Raw genomic sequence first — 17,895 nt, forward strand, 5'->3', positions numbered from 1 at the left:
TAATTATGCTAATGCATCCCATCGGCGGTTACGCTTGCATCTCTTTGTCGCATCTTTGCAGCAAGAATGTGAGGGAGCGATACAAGGACGGATAAGCCAGAGCTGCCGAATGAGAAATGCTTAACACCTCAACATCAGTCTTAAGCGATGTCAGTTAGTTGTGATGCGCCAAACAGCTTAATCACCTGGCCTTTTATATATTTAGATTCCTAACTTTGTTAATGGAGATGATGATTTATCATCTTCGTCCTATTAGCAGCACCACTCACTGGCGTTTGTTCTTTCTTTGCATTGTTTGCACAATAACGCACCACATAGCTGTCGACAAATGTGTGTATGTTTTAAAAACAAACTTTGTGAGACGCTTCAACACATTAGCGTTAAGTTATCCCATATATTCAAATGTGTTGTCACACCCGGGGTGATGGCACATTGTTTGCATCTCGCCGTCTGACTGTGTTCTGTTTTATTATCTGTTGATCCATATGCACAAACACTACAAAGTAAGCGCTGTAAGAATCACCTGTCACACGGAGGTGAGGAGTTTATGCATCACGCCACTTGATTATAAAAGCTCTTAGTTCCTCCAGAAGCTTCCTCTCTAGTTTCCTCAAGGCAAGTTCATGGATTTAAAAGATCATGGCAGAGAGAGGGGGCGGGGGAGTGACAGTTTCTGAGTATTGGGAGGAGAGGAAATACGAGGAAGCACAAGCTGGCATTAAAGAGAGGGGGAAAAAGCACCCCTGTTATAACACTTTACAAAGTCTTGCTTAAAACAGTATCTGAGGCTTTATGACTTTTATAATTATATGTCGCAACTGCTATATTCATTTTTCTTTTTGTTTGTTTTCTAGGTGTTGCATGGAGAGCAGTACTTGGAGCTTTACAAACCTCTGCCAACTTCAGGTATCTTCCCTCTGATAATTCTGCAGAAAGCATTTTTTTTTTTTTTTTTAAATTGCTGGAGAAATTCTGGGAGAAGCAGCAGCTTGTTTACAGCTGCTGACTCTGGCAGCTGCCGCTGCTGCCTTCTTGCAGGACTTGCTCACAGCTGCGATGGCGGGCTCTCTGTCCTTGCAGCTGGCTTGCAGCTCTCGAAGCTGGCAGCGGCGTGGAGCTTTGACCTGCCGAGGGTTGGGAGCATGTTTGTAGCTGAAAGCGCATAAGAGACAGAGCGTGAAAGTTGTGTACGGTTGTTGTTTTTGTTTTTTTATAACTTGGCATTTCTGATCATGTGAGGCATTTTGCCGTAGGCCAGATGTGTCCATTCTGTAGCTTTTACAGTTGTTACAGTCTCATTACAAAATATTATTAGATTCAGTTATTTTGGCCATGCCTGCAAATGTTTGTGTGATGTAAAAAAACACAAGAAAAGCTCAAGGTTGTCCAGACATGGAATCTACAAAGTTTGGTTAAAAACTTCATGAAACGTGAAAACAAAACGTGTCAATCTGCCCACTGAATCCATAAAAGACTGAAAAAATTAACTTACTGAGATTATAATTAAAATATTTTATAGAGCGCTTTCTTGTGGCTCCATGGTATACTGGTTGACACATTTGCTTTTCACAAGCAAGATCCCTGGTTTTAGACTGGGAGGAAACACAGCCAGCCTTGGGGGCTCAGAAGCTAGTGTACTCCCACTGCCAGTCTCAAGCCTGATAAAAAGGAGTGTTGCATCAGCATCCAGCATAAAATCGGTGCCAAATAAAACATGTGGATCCAGCCACTGTGAAAAATGAGGGAGCAGCCGGCTGTTGTTGTGATTTAGAATTGAATATCGACTCCAAACATTTATTTCTTTTAGCGTTTAAACATTTCTGTTCATTAAAAGCACTTTTAGAGCCTTTCTGTGTCACTTTAGCCTAAATCACACTGCAGTGGATAACACATTACATACAGCAAAGGGACAAGTTTAGGTGTATTTACATGGATGGGTATTTTCAGTCTCATTTTTTTTATAATGCGTCTAGAAATCTAAACTCTCATATGACCGAGGTTACCTCAAAAGCATTGATACATTTTGCACGTGTCCTATAATAGGACTAATAGGATTGTGAGGAGCCCAGCTCTGCCTCATGCGTTACCATTACAGAGAACGGTTTTTGTTTTTCTTAAAGATGAATGCCTCAGAGTTTCTCACAGTAGCCGACATGTCCTTGCTTTGTACAAAGTGATCATTAAAAATATTTATTTGAAACCAGATGGTGTTTTTTCTGGTTTGATCAGTGTTGTAACACCCAAAACTCTATTTAGTTATCCATTATTTAAGGCAAGGAGAAGTAGCACACCCTTGTGAGTCTTGGTGTTTTTGCTTGAAAATTGACTTTAGTAATTAACCTACTGCAGATTAACTTTCTGACTGACTAATCTGTAATTGGAGAATTGAGGATCCAGCACATGCTACAGAGAGGTTTAGAGATTTGTCTCAAGGCTTTTAGAGGACTTGGGGAAATAGTTTGTATGTTTACAAAGTATTAATTGACCTTATGTCAGATACTTTGACTTAAAACTAGTGAGGTAATAGTTTGCAGGGCTTGGATTAAATAAATAAAAAAAATAAAATGCATTTTCAGGTAAACTCACCTCTGAGGCCACGATAGCAGACGTGTTGGATAAAGGATCTGGAGCCGTCATCCTCCTGGATGGTAAGGTTTCTTTTTTATTTTGCCATATAGGCCAAGCACGTGATATCATATACAGTATTTATTCCATATTCATTTGTTTTTACCACTTTAATGTGTTTCTTCCTGAGAGTTGCCTCTAAGGCTGAATTAACACGAGTTAATTTACAGTCTGTGTCTGCAGGGACTGAGAGCGGCTCTTATTTTTGTTGGACAAGTCCATAGAGATGGAGGATGTTAGAGCAACTCTGATTTATAATTAATCCAACTTAAAACAAATAGCATGGGACACAAGGTTCCCTGGAGTCTTCACAGAAACGTCTTCATGCACACAAAACCAGTCAGCTTCTGTTAGGATAAAGTCATTTCAGTAAGATGGCCTGTCACAGTCACGTCTCATACAAACAGCTTTGTTTGTCTCTGTGCCTGTTATGTTTTGAATTGACTTAATTAAATAAATCAGGCAGCGTGTCGACTATGAAGAGGATTTGATTCCTTCTGATAGCTGCTAATTGTTCCTCTTCATTCGGCTTCCATGCGGTTATTCGTGCGCTTCCTCCTGCTCTGGCTTGTGTCTGGCAGGTTTGTTTTTACCCCTGTCTGTTTATTGTTTCAGGTAACAATATGTGTAAGTGTGTTGAATTCACCGTCGTTCAGTGTCTTTGCCACACTAGGGATGTTTGTTTAAATGTTTTAATAAGTTTCTCACTGCGTAGAAATCGTGTAGTGCACAAGGATGGGTTTAGCTTTCTGAATCTCAAAGACATCTCACTTCAAAACATAAAAAGTCTTCCGGGACTGTTTTGCTGGACGTTAGTTGAACATTCAGATCTATTGATCTGCTGGTTTTTTTTTTTTTGGTTTTTTTTTTAACACATCTCACAAGATAAACTATGCAGGGAGTGTCAGTTATCTGGACAAAAGTGTCTTGCTGATGTCAGATGATGGCCAGACTGCTTCAAGCTGATGGAAGAGAAACGTTAACACAAAGAACCATTTGTTAAAATCGGAGGTATGCGGAAAAGCATCTCTGAATGCAGTGTCACTCTGGCAAAGAGCAGGAACCTGAGGCTTGCACAGGTTCACCAAAATTGACCAGCAAAAGGTTTCCTGGTCTGAGTGTCGATTTCTTTAGCCACATTCAGACTGTTGGATCAGAATTTGGTGTAAACAACATAAAAGCATGAATCCAATCTAGGGTGTATCATCAGTTCAGGCTGGTGGTAGTATAATGGTGTGGGGATGTTTTCTTGTCACACTTAGCAACAACTGGGCAAAATTTAAATGACTTGGCCTACCTGAGGATTGTTGATGAGCATGTCCATCTTTTTATAACCAGAGTGTAGTCATCTCCTGATGTCTGCTTCCAGCAGGATAATGCAGCAAAGCTCACATCATCTAAAACTGATTTCTTGAACATGTCAATAATTTCATGACCTCCACAGTCTTAGGCATGTGGTGGAGCTGGAGATTCAGCTCTTGGATGTGCAGCACCTTGCGATACTATTATATGACCTATATGTAATTATTTCCAGCACATGTTTGAATCCACACCACAAAGAATTGAGACAGTTTTGAAGGCAAAAATGTCCAACCTGGTTCTAGCAAGGTGTAATTAATGAATGTCTCAAATGTATGTAACACAGTCCAAAAAAAGTTTGTATCTCAGGTCTAAATACCTCAATTATTTACATGATTAGTGACAAAGGAGCATCATAGAGTTTTACAGTAGGGGCTGGGAGTGGTTCTCTGCTGTGAGAGACTGTGAAAATAGTTAAGAAGAACAATATTTCTAATTGTAAGGTATCTACAGTATGCAATATAGTTTATGGATTTGGAGAATCTTAAGGTGTGTGTGTTTGTATGCAGAGGAAAAGACTGAAACTACTGAGTTAGAAAATAATAAAAGGTTGTATTTTATTTTTTTGTGCGCAATTCATTGCACAAGTAAAATTTCACATGTAGGGCTTTAACATAAAGTGTAGTAATAGTAGATCATTGTGGATTTGCTTTCCCTTAAGTAAAAGGACATGAATGCTCTCTCTGGCTCTGATATTTGTCATTAACTGCAAGAAATTGTGCTTCCTGCAGTGAATACCTATAGTGGCAACGAGCTGGTGTGCTACAACCAGTTTTCAGTGTTTGTTGTCGGCGCTGGAGGCTTCGGAGGAAAGAGAAGCTCTGAGAAAGCCAAAGTAAGTTTTCTGTATACAAGCTGTTTTACTAAAGGGACAGTATAAGAAAATGTAAAAAAAAATAATAAAAAATGTTATCTCATGTCAAGTGTTTGTTTTGTACTGCCTCCAGCCTCCTGTTCCTCCTCCTAAACGCTCACCAGATGCTGTTGTGATTGATTCGACCACAAGAGACCAAGTGAGTGAGTCTGTGTGGGTTTTGCCGCACAATAAATTAGCTGCGTTTATAATATATGGGTGATATAGTATGGGTCTGAAATAAACGTGAAGTTTTTCAGAGAGGCAGAAGTGTTTGGGGAGGGGTGTGTGCTGACTGTGTGATGCAGGGAAAAAAAGAAGAGGAATTTAAAACTAAATCCCTTAAGCAATTTAAAGGACTGTGACTGTATTACTTCAAAGATATTCCTATTTTAGGTATCTCTTCCATTGCCTTCATGATAATTTAATTTCATCCCAGATCTGTGCATGAGAAGTTCAGGGGTTTATGAATTAGATATAGATCTAAACAATTTCTGTTTCCCCTGTGGTCACAGGCTGCCTTGTATCGCCTGAGTGGAGACTGGAACCCTCTTCATATAGACCCCAGCTTTGCTGCTATGGGAGGTTAGAGTCTAACATGTTGGGGTTTTTTTTTAAATTTTGCTTAGGACTAAATCTTTGTCTGGTATTTTGAATGCGTTTTGGTCTTATTTAAACGTGACGTGCTGTACTTGACGTGCTCTCTGGTCAGGCTTCAAAGCTCCCATCCTGCATGGCCTGTGTTCGTTCGGCTTCGCTGCGAGACACGTCCTCAAGCAGTTCGCCGACAACGACTCCTCCAGGTTCAAGGCCATCAAGGTGAGCGTAACCTGTGATTTTAAACTGTGTGATCCTGCGAATGAGGCTTTCGAGTTCATGCAAGGACCGCTTTCGTGATTTCAGAGAATGTCTTACGTCAGTGGTTCCTCTTTGATTTTGAGGGTGAAAAGAGCTGATGAGTGGATCGTTACTCTGGTCCACCCTCTCTCTAGATGGTTTTCTCTAACAGGCAATTACTGACAGGTATCATCTGAACCTGTCATTCAGGCTGTGCGCAGAGAGGCTTTCTTTAGACGAAGGAAAAAATCATTTGATTTCGATTATCTTTGATTGAGATTGAAGTTTAATATTCCGGCGACAGAATAACCTCAATAAAAATGCAAAAGTAGACCTGCAAAATTAATATTCTGCCATAAAGTATCATCTTCATGGTCGGAAACTTTACTGAGATGTTAGACAGCGTTTAATTTTGGCCACTTGTGCAGCTGCGTCAGCTTCTTTAGACAAATTGCTTTCCAGGTTAACGTCATCCGTTGCACCCGACAGCGTGACAATAGTTTAATATTCTCTTATTCATTCCCATGACATCTCACACTTCAGTAATGGACTGATTCACATTAACACAACATTTTATAATCTAATTCTGTGTCAGATTGCTCCCTCCTTATTTCCATCACAGCATGGCTCTGCTGTAATCACTTTTTCTTTTCTTCTTTTTTTTTTGTTAGCTCTGCAATACCGTTGACACTGTTTTACGATTTCATCTCCTGATTTCTGTCACAAGGCCTTTAAGCTGTTTGATGTGAAATTCCTTTTATGCTTTGGAAATATTTTTTTTTTTGTGATGGAAGCTTGTGTGCAAAAAGGAGTGAGAAGTGAAGAGTTAATATGGCTACCATCTCAGAAACCTGTATCTGCACACGGTCTGAGCACGTGACGAGTTCAGTTTAACTTCTAATGCAATCAAAATTCAGACAGACAAAAAGCAAAAGGCTGAGTGAGTGATTCAGAGTAATCTCTTAGGCTGATCCGTCAGATCCGCCACCCTTGCTCTCCTTAACCGCCCGTCTTTGCTCCTCAGGTTCGCTTTGTGAAGCCGGTGATGCCGGGTCAGTCACTGCAGACTGAGATGTGGAAGGAAGGCAACAGAGTTCACATCCAGTGCAAAGTGAGTGTCTTTAAGTTTGGCTTGGACACAATCAGAACGATTTTAGGGATGAATGGGTAAATGTTATGCTACAGTGAAGTTTCAGCTCCAGTCTCTCTCATCCAGGTGAAGGAGACCGATGCAGTCGTGCTGGCAGGAGCCTATGTGGATTTGCACGGAGCCTCAGGAGCATCTCCAGAAAATCTCTCTCAGGTACATCAGTCGGAAAATACTCCATTCAATTAACAATCGTCCCTTTTACCTAACTCTGTCCTAGAGCACCTGATGTCTTTTCATTTTTCGTATCTGTAGGTAATTTGGACAAAATGAATTTGTACTTGGGACATATCACGATAATGGATCCTGAAAATGAGAATGGATATGAGCTTTTCATGTCATTTCTACTTATTCGTGCAGGGAGGTGGTCTTCAGAGTGAGCTGGTGTTTGCAGAGATCGGCCGTCGTATCAAAGACGTGGGCTCAGAGCTGGTCAAGAAGGTGAACGCTGTGTTCGGCTGGGAGATAACGAAAGATGGGAAGAAAGCGGCACAGTGGAGTAAGTCTACTGAATGCTTCGTGAATAAAAATATAACTTTAGTTCAGGTAACTACATTTGATCATCAGTATAACATAGAGTCAGTTTAATATCAGGTTGCACAGGTAGTCCAGGGTGGCACATCTACATGTGCCGCCTCAAGGCTTTCTGTCTAGTGGAGGAGAGATCATGAGGAGAGCTGGATGGGATTGTACTATAGTGTCAAGTTCCAGTGTTCTACAAAACGACCTTCATCATGACAGTTGCACAATGGCGAGCACAGATCCTTAAATGAAGTGTGTGTTCACAGCCGGGCACCATGCAGCTGTGCAATACCATTCCTTTTCTAGGGGCTGTCTGATTGCTTTGCCAGTGGATCTGTTGCACCAAAGGAGGTCTGATGCAGCGCGGTGGTTGTATCGTATTTAGAAGGTCCTGACTTATATGTGGAATAAATAAATACTACAAACATCCCGTGGAGTATGTTTGCAGATTACACTGTGATCTGTAGTGAGACACGGAAGGAAATTGAAGAGGGCGTGGAGAGGTGGAGGAATAAAAGTCTGTAAGGAAAGGTGTAACAGCGAGAGTTTAAATACCTGAGGTCAACCTTGCAAAGCAACAGACAGTGCACAAGAGGGGTGAAGATGAGAGTGGAGTGGGTGGAGACAAGTATCAGGGGTGATTTGTGACTGGAGGAGTGAAAGGGAAGGTTTCTAAGATGATAGCGAGACCTGCTATGATGTATGGTTTGGACACAGTGTCTCTGACAGAAAGACAGGAGGCGGAGTTGCAGATGTTAACATTTTTGTAAGCAGGATGGAGAAGACTAGAAATGAGTGCATCAGAGGTACAGCTAGAGACAAAGTAAGAGATGAAAGGCTGAGATGGTTTGGATGTGTGCAGAGGAGTAAATATGGAGCTGCCAGAGAGGACGAAAAGAGGAAGACCTCAGAAGATGAATGGATGTAGTGAAGAAGGTCATGCAGAGGGCTGGTGTGAGATGGGGGGAGATGGTGCGCTAGACAACTCTTAAGGGAGCACATGAGTAAAGAATAAGAAATAATAAAGATTTGAACCTTTTACATGCAACTTTTGGAAGTTGGTTCACATATTCCAGGCGGATTTATTGTGTTGTAATTGGTCTGCTAAACATATCTAACAAAAAAAGGCTGCTGCTCATGTTGCTCGGGTGGTTCGGAGTTCGCACATTTAAATTTCCCCAGAGAGGGTTGGGAGTGATTTTTGTGATGGATTTACAAGGCCGCAATCCTCCTGTCAGCATAAAATTGATTGTGCTGCTGCTCACTGGAGTGTCCCATAGTAAATTTGTGCTCGACTGTCTTCCTCCTCCTTTCTTTTCTCAAAACAAATCATATGATTGGCTCCCATACGCACCCATGAAACAAAGGTTAAGACACAGGTCAGGGGTTAATCTGACCCTCACTGACATTTTGCTGTCCAGTGGACCATTAAAACCAGAAAGAGATTGGTTAATGGCTGAAGAAGAACCTCTGATGTAAGGTGAAATAAGCCGTTCAGGTCAAGTTTGAAGCTTTGATTTTGATTTAGGTTTTTTCTTCTGTGCCGTTTTCCTTTAGCCATTGATCTGAAGAGCGGCAGCGGGTCATTGCACAAAGGGCCTTACAGCGGAAAGGTGGATGTGACCATGACTGTGTCGGACGAAGACTTCATGGAGGTGGTGCAGGGGAAGCTCAACCCTCAGAAGGTGACTGAGTCGTAATAAAACTCTGACGTGACGTTAATTAGTTGCTGTGTGAAGAATGACCTTGTTTTTATTTATTATTTTTTTTAAATTCTGCACATTGACTCACCTGCTTCATGCTCTTTAAAGCTTCTGTGCTCACACTGGTAAATATTTAGATAAAGTTTATAAAAACATGCAGAAATCCTTTTATGACCAAGTGGTTTTGTTTTTTAAAAAAAGCCTCATATTTTAAATCATGTCTTCTTTGGGATGTTAAAATCACTTCTAGTACATTGTAATTAAAGGGAAAGTGCCTTTGAGGAGCCCTTCAGTCTGTAACGACTACCTCCCTGATCTCATCATGTCAGATTTTTAAAAATATAATGGATGCAATGATCTATCAGATCAGAAAGCTCTCGGCGGGGGTAATCAATCGGCAGTACTTGTTATGTCTGTAGCATCCCATCTGTCACTGGCGATGGCCGTCACTGTAAAGAATTTATATGCTTCCCGGAGTGCCTGATATTGATCTGAGGAGCGCGTGTGCACGCTCTTAACAAAGAGTGTCATCGGGCTGGGTGCTGAAGATCCTGCGGGCGGGGTGCTTTTCCACTCTCCCTCATGATGAAAAGGAGCAGCTGGAGGAAGATTAGTCGACAGGGTTGAATGGGACACCGCTGTCATTGCAGGGTCATCATAACCCCATCATGTGATTGATTTTTTTTTTTTTTTTAAATCTTATCTGTGGAAAGCGGTACAAGTCGGCAGTGGTTCAGTTTTTCCCAGTGAAGGCGCTTCTCTGCTGCACGCTTGGCTCCGGACCTCTTGGATATGAATAATATAATATTCTTTGATTGTTCTGCTGCCAGAGAACCGGTAGCCACAGATTCCCTTTTGTCCGAGACCTTGTTGGTGTTAGCTGCAGGCGTCTTGGCCCATTTTGCTCTCTCTTTGTTCTTGAAAACGATTAACAGCCAGCCGGCTCCTAAACAGAAGAGACTGTGGCTCTTTGGGAAGAAGAAAAAAATGCTCAAGTGTTTCTTTGTTGTTTTCTTTGTTAGGCCTTCTTCTCTGGCAAGCTGAAGGTTAGAGGGAACATCATGCTGAGTCAGAAGCTGGAGGTTATCCTGAAGGACTACGCCAAGCTGTGAGCTCCTCAGCCAGCCAATCAAATGACTTCAAGAACTGACCAACCTACAAGCTCGCCTTCTCCGTGTGTGTGTGTGTGTGTGTGTGTGTGTGTGTGTGTGTGTGTGTGTGTGTGTGTGTGTGTGTGTGTGTGTGTGTGTGTATACTTTTCCTCTCGAGGGAAACACACAAAGTGACCCTGAGAATTAATTCTGAAGTGTCACTAATCAAACGTCTTTATTCTCAGCCATCATGAGGAGAAACTGTAATTCAGAGCACCTGGTTATTTACACCTGGGTACAGTCGGTCCTTGCTAACCTGTGCCTAATGAATCATGTAGAAAATAACCAAAGCATTTCATAAATGTAATTGCTTCACAAAGACTGTGCTCAAATGTGTCTAATGAAACGATTGCTCTTCTATTAAAAAGAACTAAATGAGAATAAAACCTCATCATTTAACACTTAAATGGCTAAAGATGTCTTGTTTTTTACTTTAATGTATCTACTGACTGTGTTTAGTGTGAATGAGAGACCTCCAGCAGCTTTTCTGATTCACTCTCAACACTGTTGTTGTTGTTTTTTGTGTTTTTGGCAACAGCAGTACATAAACGCTCTACACCCCCCCCCCACGCTCCGCGTATATGTACCTATACTCACTGGCTAAGGGGCCCCGCAGGGGAAAGCTATAAGATTGTCAGGCTGTTGGAAATGCCACTCCAAATGTCAATGTTGTGTCCAAAAATGTCAGTTATTGTAGGTTAATAAGAACTCACTGACCACTGGAGCAAACATTTTTTATGCTACAGTCCTGTTTTGTTAGTTTTTCTGGCAGGAAATGTGGGACACTGCTGCATTTCTTTGCATGTTAGCCAAACTGCCAACCATGGCACTGAGGGGAAGACCTGTCGTATGTACAGCGCTCTGGTTTTAAAGTATAGAAAAATACCATAGTTCCTGCAGAATGACAGATTTTCTTCACATCCTTTTTTTAAAACAGTATTTATCCTGTGTTTTTATTGTACAGTCATCTGGAGTTATATAAAAATTGAGTGTGAATATAGACGTAAACTTCATGCTGAGACTGATTTTTGTCTGAAACGGTAACAGAACTTTTATTAAAGCATTTACAGCATCTAAACTGAATTTTAATATTTTTTTTTCCCTTTGTGCACCACAGCAGTGGATTTGAAACGAAGCAATCAAGATGTGATTGAAGTGCAGACTTTCAGCTTTAATTCAAGAGGTTTAGCAAAAAGAAATTCCAGCCAGTTGTGGCCTGTTTCTTTCATCTTTTCTAACAAATGAAAGGATAGAAGGTCTGAAGGTAATTCTTTGAGCTGAATTTGTTTTGTAGCTGCTCATATTGAAACTCTCATTATGTAGATCCACAAACAAGAAGGCAAAGACCTTGGAAAATCACTAACTGAAGACTTTTAAAACATAATCCTTTGTGAAATTACTTCTTCCTCTTCTTTGTAAAAGTACCACCTAAAATAAACATGTAATTTTGCAGTAAAAATCACACATTGATTGTTCATTTCAGGTCTATTGAGGTTTTACACAGAGGCAAAAGCTTGTCAGGTGGACCTTGTTGTAATTGCTATAATTACCACCAAATCTTTATCAGAGCAAAGGTGATGTGCTTTTTTTAAAGGAAATGAAGTGATTCAGAGTCGAAACAAAGAGTCACCACCGGCAGCTCTTTAAAAGGAAAAACTGAATTTAATATATCTTTAGCTGGTGTTGCAGTGGTTGCCACGATCAGCCTACAGTAAGGACTCCTCTTCATATGTTAGTCTTACAGTGGTGGATCCTCATTTTATATATAGTTTAATATGAGGTCAGTGTATGTGCTTTTATGCCAAGTGTGTCATATTTGATACATGCAGTTTTTGAGACTTCACTACATCACCAGTGTGACTTTTCCCCCTCTGAAAACCAAAATTGCACAACACATTAAAAAAGCCAGATGCAAATTAAAAGTCAATATGGAAGTTAAATTTTTTTTTTTAAACAACTTTGTCAGATGGTTTAATAAACTCACCATTTAAAATAATAATAAAAAAAATAATAATAATTTTCAGGCTTTAATGGGTTAAATCTTTGGTTTGTAAGAGATGGCCGATCTACGGAAGAGAATTAGGGCCACTGGAAAAAAAATCTGAGAAAAAAGTCAGACTTTTTTCTTAGAATTCAGGAAAAGAACCTGGCCCTAATCCTCTTCCGTACCGATCAGACGAAAGGTCAATGTTTTAAACGTAAAGGAGCTCGTATAGCTTAATTCAAATAAACCGAGAGGTTCACCAAACAAAGCGCAAGAATATATATGGAGCTGGAAATGAGTGTGAAAAAGTTAACCATTATTTATTAAATTCACTTTCATTCATATAGCGCCAAATCACAGTTAAAGTATTTCGTCTTGTTTAAAATGACTTAAATCATAGGTGTCAAACTCTGGACCGCGGGCCAAATTTGGCCCGCAGCCTAATTATATTTGGCCCGCGAAGCCATACCAAATTACTATTAGAGCTGGCCTACTGGTATTATATTGTTTAGTATTAAGCTTTGCTTGTTCCATATTCAGTTTTTAAGCAAAACGTGTTAGAGTCCATAAGAAAAGATTCATTCTTATATGTGGAGGAATAAATATGTTTCAATAAATATGTTTCAATAAATATTAACGTTAGCCCGCAACTTTGTTCCAGTTTTTGAATTTTGGCCCACTGTGTATTTGAGTTTGACACCCCTGACTTAAATCATCGTTCTTCCCCATTCTGATGCTTAGTTTGAACTTCAGCAGGTCATCGTTGCCATGTCTGTGTACCTAAATGGATCGACTCGCTGCCGTATGATTGGCTGATTAGATTAATATGCAGATTAACAGGTGTAACTAAGTGAAAACACAGATATGATTGTGTATTGCAATGCTCTGACATCACAGAACACATCTGCTCGTGTTATACAATTTCTTTTATTACATCAGTACATTTTCCTGTTTATAATACACTGATTTATACAATATCTCTACTATAAAATTAGAATAATCTGATCAAATTCACATTTTCAATATGCAAGTGTTTTTAAAGCGCTTGATATGACCTGCTTCTTTGTGATCAAGCCAAGTGAGTTTTTTCTTCATCTACGACTTTAAACGTTAATAAAGAGAATCTGAAATGTTCCAGTCTTTGAAAGAATAATGAGATGTATTAGATTTAAAAAAACAACAATTATTTATTCTCCAGTGTCTGTACGAGCAGATATCGTTTGGCTTTGATAAAACTCATTTTATTGTCCTTGTGCTGCAGGAGTACAAAGGAATCTCCAAACACTTTAATTGGTGTGAAAAACAAAAATAGTCCACATCAGAAAAACAAAAAAAACCCAGAAAACAAAAAGAAACAATGACGAGAAAAGAAAAATTAGTAAGATTACATCTGCCGCCTGAACAGTATAATTCTAAATATGAACAGTTTCATAAATATACCTGTTTGTACACAATGATTTTCTTCATAAAGTGGCTTTCGTCGTTACCTACCGCTAATCTACGACTAATCGTTGCGATTATGCAGGTATTATCAGAAGCTAGTTCATGGATCTTTATATTTACACACGCAGTATGTAACTGTGATCAACCTGCTTCATATAAAAGGTTTTCTATACTTCATCCACCCTGAAATCAAAGCTAATCTCTATTTGCTTCCCTACAGCAGCAAAACAAGGCTCTATGGGCAGTTAGCTTACTGGATTAACAGTTTGTAAGAGCCTCTTCCTTACTCAAGTGGAAGACGCATCATGTGATACAACAGCCTAGATTGTATTTTCCAAACGTGTACTGAAGGCAATGAGCTGCATTTGGATGATATAAAAAGAAGTTAAAGAATTTTTAAAAAGATAATTGATAATTAACTGTGACAAAGAAAGAAGTAAATCTAATAAAATTAAAATAAAGGCAAATAATTCAAAAGACATCTGTCAATCATGGTCCATGTGAAAAATTAGAGTTAGGAGTCGATGAAAGGGAGGTGCAGGGTAAGCGGAATAAAACATTTCCACAGCAAAACTGAATTTCCTTAAAATTTGAACCCCTCCCCCCCTCAAAAAAACCCCTTTCCATTGTCAACAGCAAAGCTTCCTACATGATCGGAAGCTTAACATTTCCAAAAACAAAACTCACCCAGAGGTGGTGTTTTCAGTTATGACGGCCCCCATCAATGTGTTAAATTGAAGCTACCTTGTGCAACCGATTATCAATAATAATCAACATGAGCAGAACCAGCAGTCCTACTACTGTGCCAGGTTGGCAGAAGTAGCCTTCAGAGATTTAAGGACACTTAATAATGAATGAATACCTCTGGTTCTAGGCCGAGATGAACAAATATCTCATTACGTTTTGTCATCATCTCATCACCAAAGACTATGCCTGCCTTCTATCCTTATATTCATAACACTACATATAATTTAGCTTAGTTTTTACGTGCAAATACACAAAAATCTGGCACAATCAGACAGTCCACTGGGTGGTGGCACGCATACACCGATCAGCCACAACATTAAACCATCCAAAAAGACCGAAACAGTTTCCCAAAGCTGCTCAGATGAACAGCTCTGACCGGCTGAGGCATGGAGCGAGTGGTTTCGGGTCGGTGCAGTGGATCCTTCGGGTCCTGTAGGGTTGTGAGTTTGGGGCGGTGGCCCCGAGGATGAGGCTTGTTCTGGTGGCAGATCACATTGGAATTTGGGTGTCTGGGCTCTTTTCCAAGTTCTTCATGATGTTCCTGAGCAGTATTTGTGGTGGCTTCTGGGAGGAGACGCTGGGGAGTGAGGGCGGTGTGCTTGCATGGTTGGTGTGTGTAAAAAACAAACAAACAAAAGAAACAGAGGTTTCCCGGCAGAACATGGATGATGACTGTTACTCACGTCACGTGAGAGTGGTTTAAATGTACTAAATCCTGCTAGCTTGGTAAGGAGCAGCTCAACATTTTGGAAAACACTTGCTTTCTGACAGCGTTCGACCACTTTCATGTCTGTCTGTTAAAAATAAAGACAGCCCTGATGTGGAAACTGTTGGCTTCGTCTAGCAGTAACAAAATCAGCCAAGGAGCACTTGTACTGCTCTCTGATGGTGTGTATGAAGGTAAAAAGCGTCAATATGCCAGACTCTTCTTTAACGGACGGAGCTAATTACCTATGAGTGCGTGGATCCCAGGAAAGTGTGTGCTGGTCGGCTGATTTTGTGACCGTTATTAGCAGTTTCCCCATTTCTGGTTTTTGTTCTAAGCCACCTAGCAGCTCGCTGAAGGCTCATATTTAAGCGGACAAACACGAGAGTAGTCTAAAACTGTCGTGTAAGGTCTGTATCAGAAAACGAATGAGAGAATCTCCCAAATATGTTAAGCCGCTGCTTTACATTCATGAACCATGTTTATTGGTACCATAGTTATGAATCCTGCTTTCATTTCAATTTCAGCTGGGTTACAGAAAGGTGCCTAAAACTAAACACAGCAGCAACATGACACTAGGACGCTGTGACGCGTCCTGATCCTCTGCTACTCCAACCAAGCTGGTTTATCTGGAGCACCAGAACTGGATATGATGTGCTTTGAACGTCCACCCACTGTTCCGCTTTGTGCCGAGGGCTCTGAAACCTCTAAGTGATCACCTGAATGCTTCCAGAAGAGCTTTTGCCATCATCACAACTGATTTCCTAATACGAACTAAAACGTATCTTGTATAAGTGAAACAATGCTGCAGGTTTAGATTTCACACCTGCTCCTACAGCTTTCACTTCCTGTGCAAAAACTGCTCTCCATGTGTTGTTCGGTGGAGACAGAGATGGCAGTTTGTTTTGTGCAGAGTCTCCAGCTGCTTATTTTGTCTCTCCTTCAGCTGATTCTGACTGAAGGTGTCCCGCACACATTACCCTGCATTTGCCTTTCTCTACATTTTAAAACACTTGTAAAAGCTCCTGTGTTTGGTTAGCTTTAAAGTCAAATTTGGATTCAGGTGGATCACAACAGGTGATACAGCACGGTCACGCCCGATCAACCGGCGAGCGCTCCCTTCTGTGAAAGTCTATAAATCCTAGAAATAAATCAGTGGCCATTCTTCCAATCACGTATGACGCGCACTTCACAAATCGTGCCTCTGCTCACATAAACTGTTTTAATGCCACACTTTTCTGTCTATATGAAGAATTTCACATCGTTCTTGAGGTTGCCGTGGTTGTTGTTCGTAACGCTGAAGCGGTTCGGGAGGATCCTCATCTTCATGGTACCGTCGGCGCCGCAGGAGAAGATGTAATTAGCTGGTCCCACTTCGAGCTGCATCACACCTGTGCCGAGGTTCCTGAACAGCGACTGGCGAGCGTGTTCGTTGGGAAAGGTGTAAAGGAGGCTATGCGTGGTCAGGCTCCAAACCTGGAGGAAGCAGGGAAGATTTGAAAAATCAGAAACAGGACAGTTTAATGGAGTTTGTTTCAGTCAAAGGGAGAATGCGTCTCTATAAAAACATCTATAAACAGGACCAAACCTGAATGAACTGAACCTACTAAGAACCTGATGAAGGTCATTCTCTGATTAAAAAAAACATGACCAGTATAAAAAAATAAATTATCCCCCAAACCAAATATCTTTTGCCATAAATTCTCTCAGATGCTCTAACTCCAAGATGAAAAAGTCACAAACTGCTTCTTAATTTGATGATTGTGCTGAATTCTTTGCTTTCTACAAGTAACTGTGTTACTTGTGTGTTGAGTGTGCAACACACTCAACCATCGAACAATCATGTTCTGACTCAGACTGGAATCAGTCTCAGACAAACTGGTGAAGGTTCCAATTTAGAAATGCCAATTCCAGCATGTTTAAATTCATGTGAATCAGTCTGGATCAATGAGCGCAACTTGTCTGCGACGTGTCTCAATGTGCAGTAGGAGATTCAACTCAACTGGTTGCCAACTGATTGCATCCTTGTTTATATTCCTGTATAAAAGCAAGGTTACTAAGCAACTATGTCCTATGACTTACAGTTAATAACCACCCTGCAGCAACTGGGTCACTGTTTGCGGATGATTTTCTGAATTTCTGTTTCAAAATGTATATAATTGCCAGCTTCTGTTTTATTGCCATCTTGATGCATGAAAGTTGCTCCAAAGAATGCAACTGACTGCAAGTGGCTGCAGACCTGGTCCAAGCCTTCAAAACTACTATTTCAAAAGCAAGTTCACAGCAAACCGTCCTAATAATCTTTGCAGTGCCAGGGTCTCATCACGGTTATGATTATTATTGTGATGTTGGACATTTGTCTCCCCCCCCTCCTCTCATCTCTTTGTAGCTATAGTCACTAATGTAGTTTAAACTTAAATGTGCTCTTAGTGGTATCCAATTCAAACTTGAGATTAATTTGGTACCTTTTATTCTGTCATGGCTACAACTCGCTGTTGACATTTCATTGTTTCATGCATTCTTACTTTGCCCCTTTAAGCCTGTATTTAAGAATTATTTCTTCATTGAAAACAACATCAATGTGACACGGTCAGGTTTGGGTGCTACTGTAGCAGAAAGTATTGTGGCCTCTTTACCAGAAAAAACAGAAATGCATGGCTGAGTTTCCACTGAAGACCTCGATAGGCTCTGAACAACTTGGATCATTTGACTCGTATTCTCAGTCTGGGAGCTGCATGATTCATTAAGGTATCTAATTTATTGAAGTTCCAGCTCTCATCAAACACTTTAATTGTATACTGACTGACTGCAAACTGAA

At 40.5% G+C, this 17,895-nt stretch overlaps 2 protein-coding genes across 3 annotated transcripts in view; one reads left to right on the top strand and one right to left on the bottom strand.

The window, feature by feature from the left end:
• The window catches only part of hsd17b4 (hydroxysteroid (17-beta) dehydrogenase 4), a 46,658-nt gene extending 36,054 nt beyond the window's left edge, over positions 1-10,604 (top strand). The window contains exons 15-25 of the mRNA XM_084945875.1: positions 855-906; positions 2,577-2,648; positions 4,716-4,819; positions 4,932-4,997; positions 5,353-5,422; positions 5,550-5,656; positions 6,699-6,785; positions 6,891-6,977; positions 7,182-7,320; positions 8,901-9,028; positions 10,069-10,604. Coding sequence (XP_084802001.1) covers positions 855-906; positions 2,577-2,648; positions 4,716-4,819; positions 4,932-4,997; positions 5,353-5,422; positions 5,550-5,656; positions 6,699-6,785; positions 6,891-6,977; positions 7,182-7,320; positions 8,901-9,028; positions 10,069-10,158 — 1,002 coding nt within the window. The 3' untranslated portion in view covers positions 10,159-10,604. The remainder of the gene's footprint in view (positions 1-854; positions 907-2,576; positions 2,649-4,715; positions 4,820-4,931; positions 4,998-5,352; positions 5,423-5,549; positions 5,657-6,698; positions 6,786-6,890; positions 6,978-7,181; positions 7,321-8,900; positions 9,029-10,068) is intronic.
• A 2,485-nt stretch (positions 10,605-13,089) lies between these two features.
• The window catches only part of dmxl1 (Dmx like 1), a 61,479-nt gene continuing 56,673 nt past the window's right edge, over positions 13,090-17,895 (bottom strand). For both annotated transcript variants that reach the window (XM_084945177.1, XM_084945176.1), the window contains one exon: positions 13,090-16,553. In XM_084945177.1, the coding sequence (XP_084801303.1) occupies positions 16,320-16,553 (234 nt within the window). In that variant the 3' untranslated portion in view covers positions 13,090-16,319. The remainder of the gene's footprint in view (positions 16,554-17,895) is intronic.

This window comes from Perissodus microlepis, chromosome 12, assembly GCF_051167445.1.
Source record: "Perissodus microlepis isolate ML-2025 ecotype Zambia chromosome 12, ASM5116744v1, whole genome shotgun sequence".
In the NCBI taxonomy this organism is placed as follows: Eukaryota; Metazoa; Chordata; class Actinopteri; order Cichliformes; family Cichlidae; genus Perissodus; species Perissodus microlepis.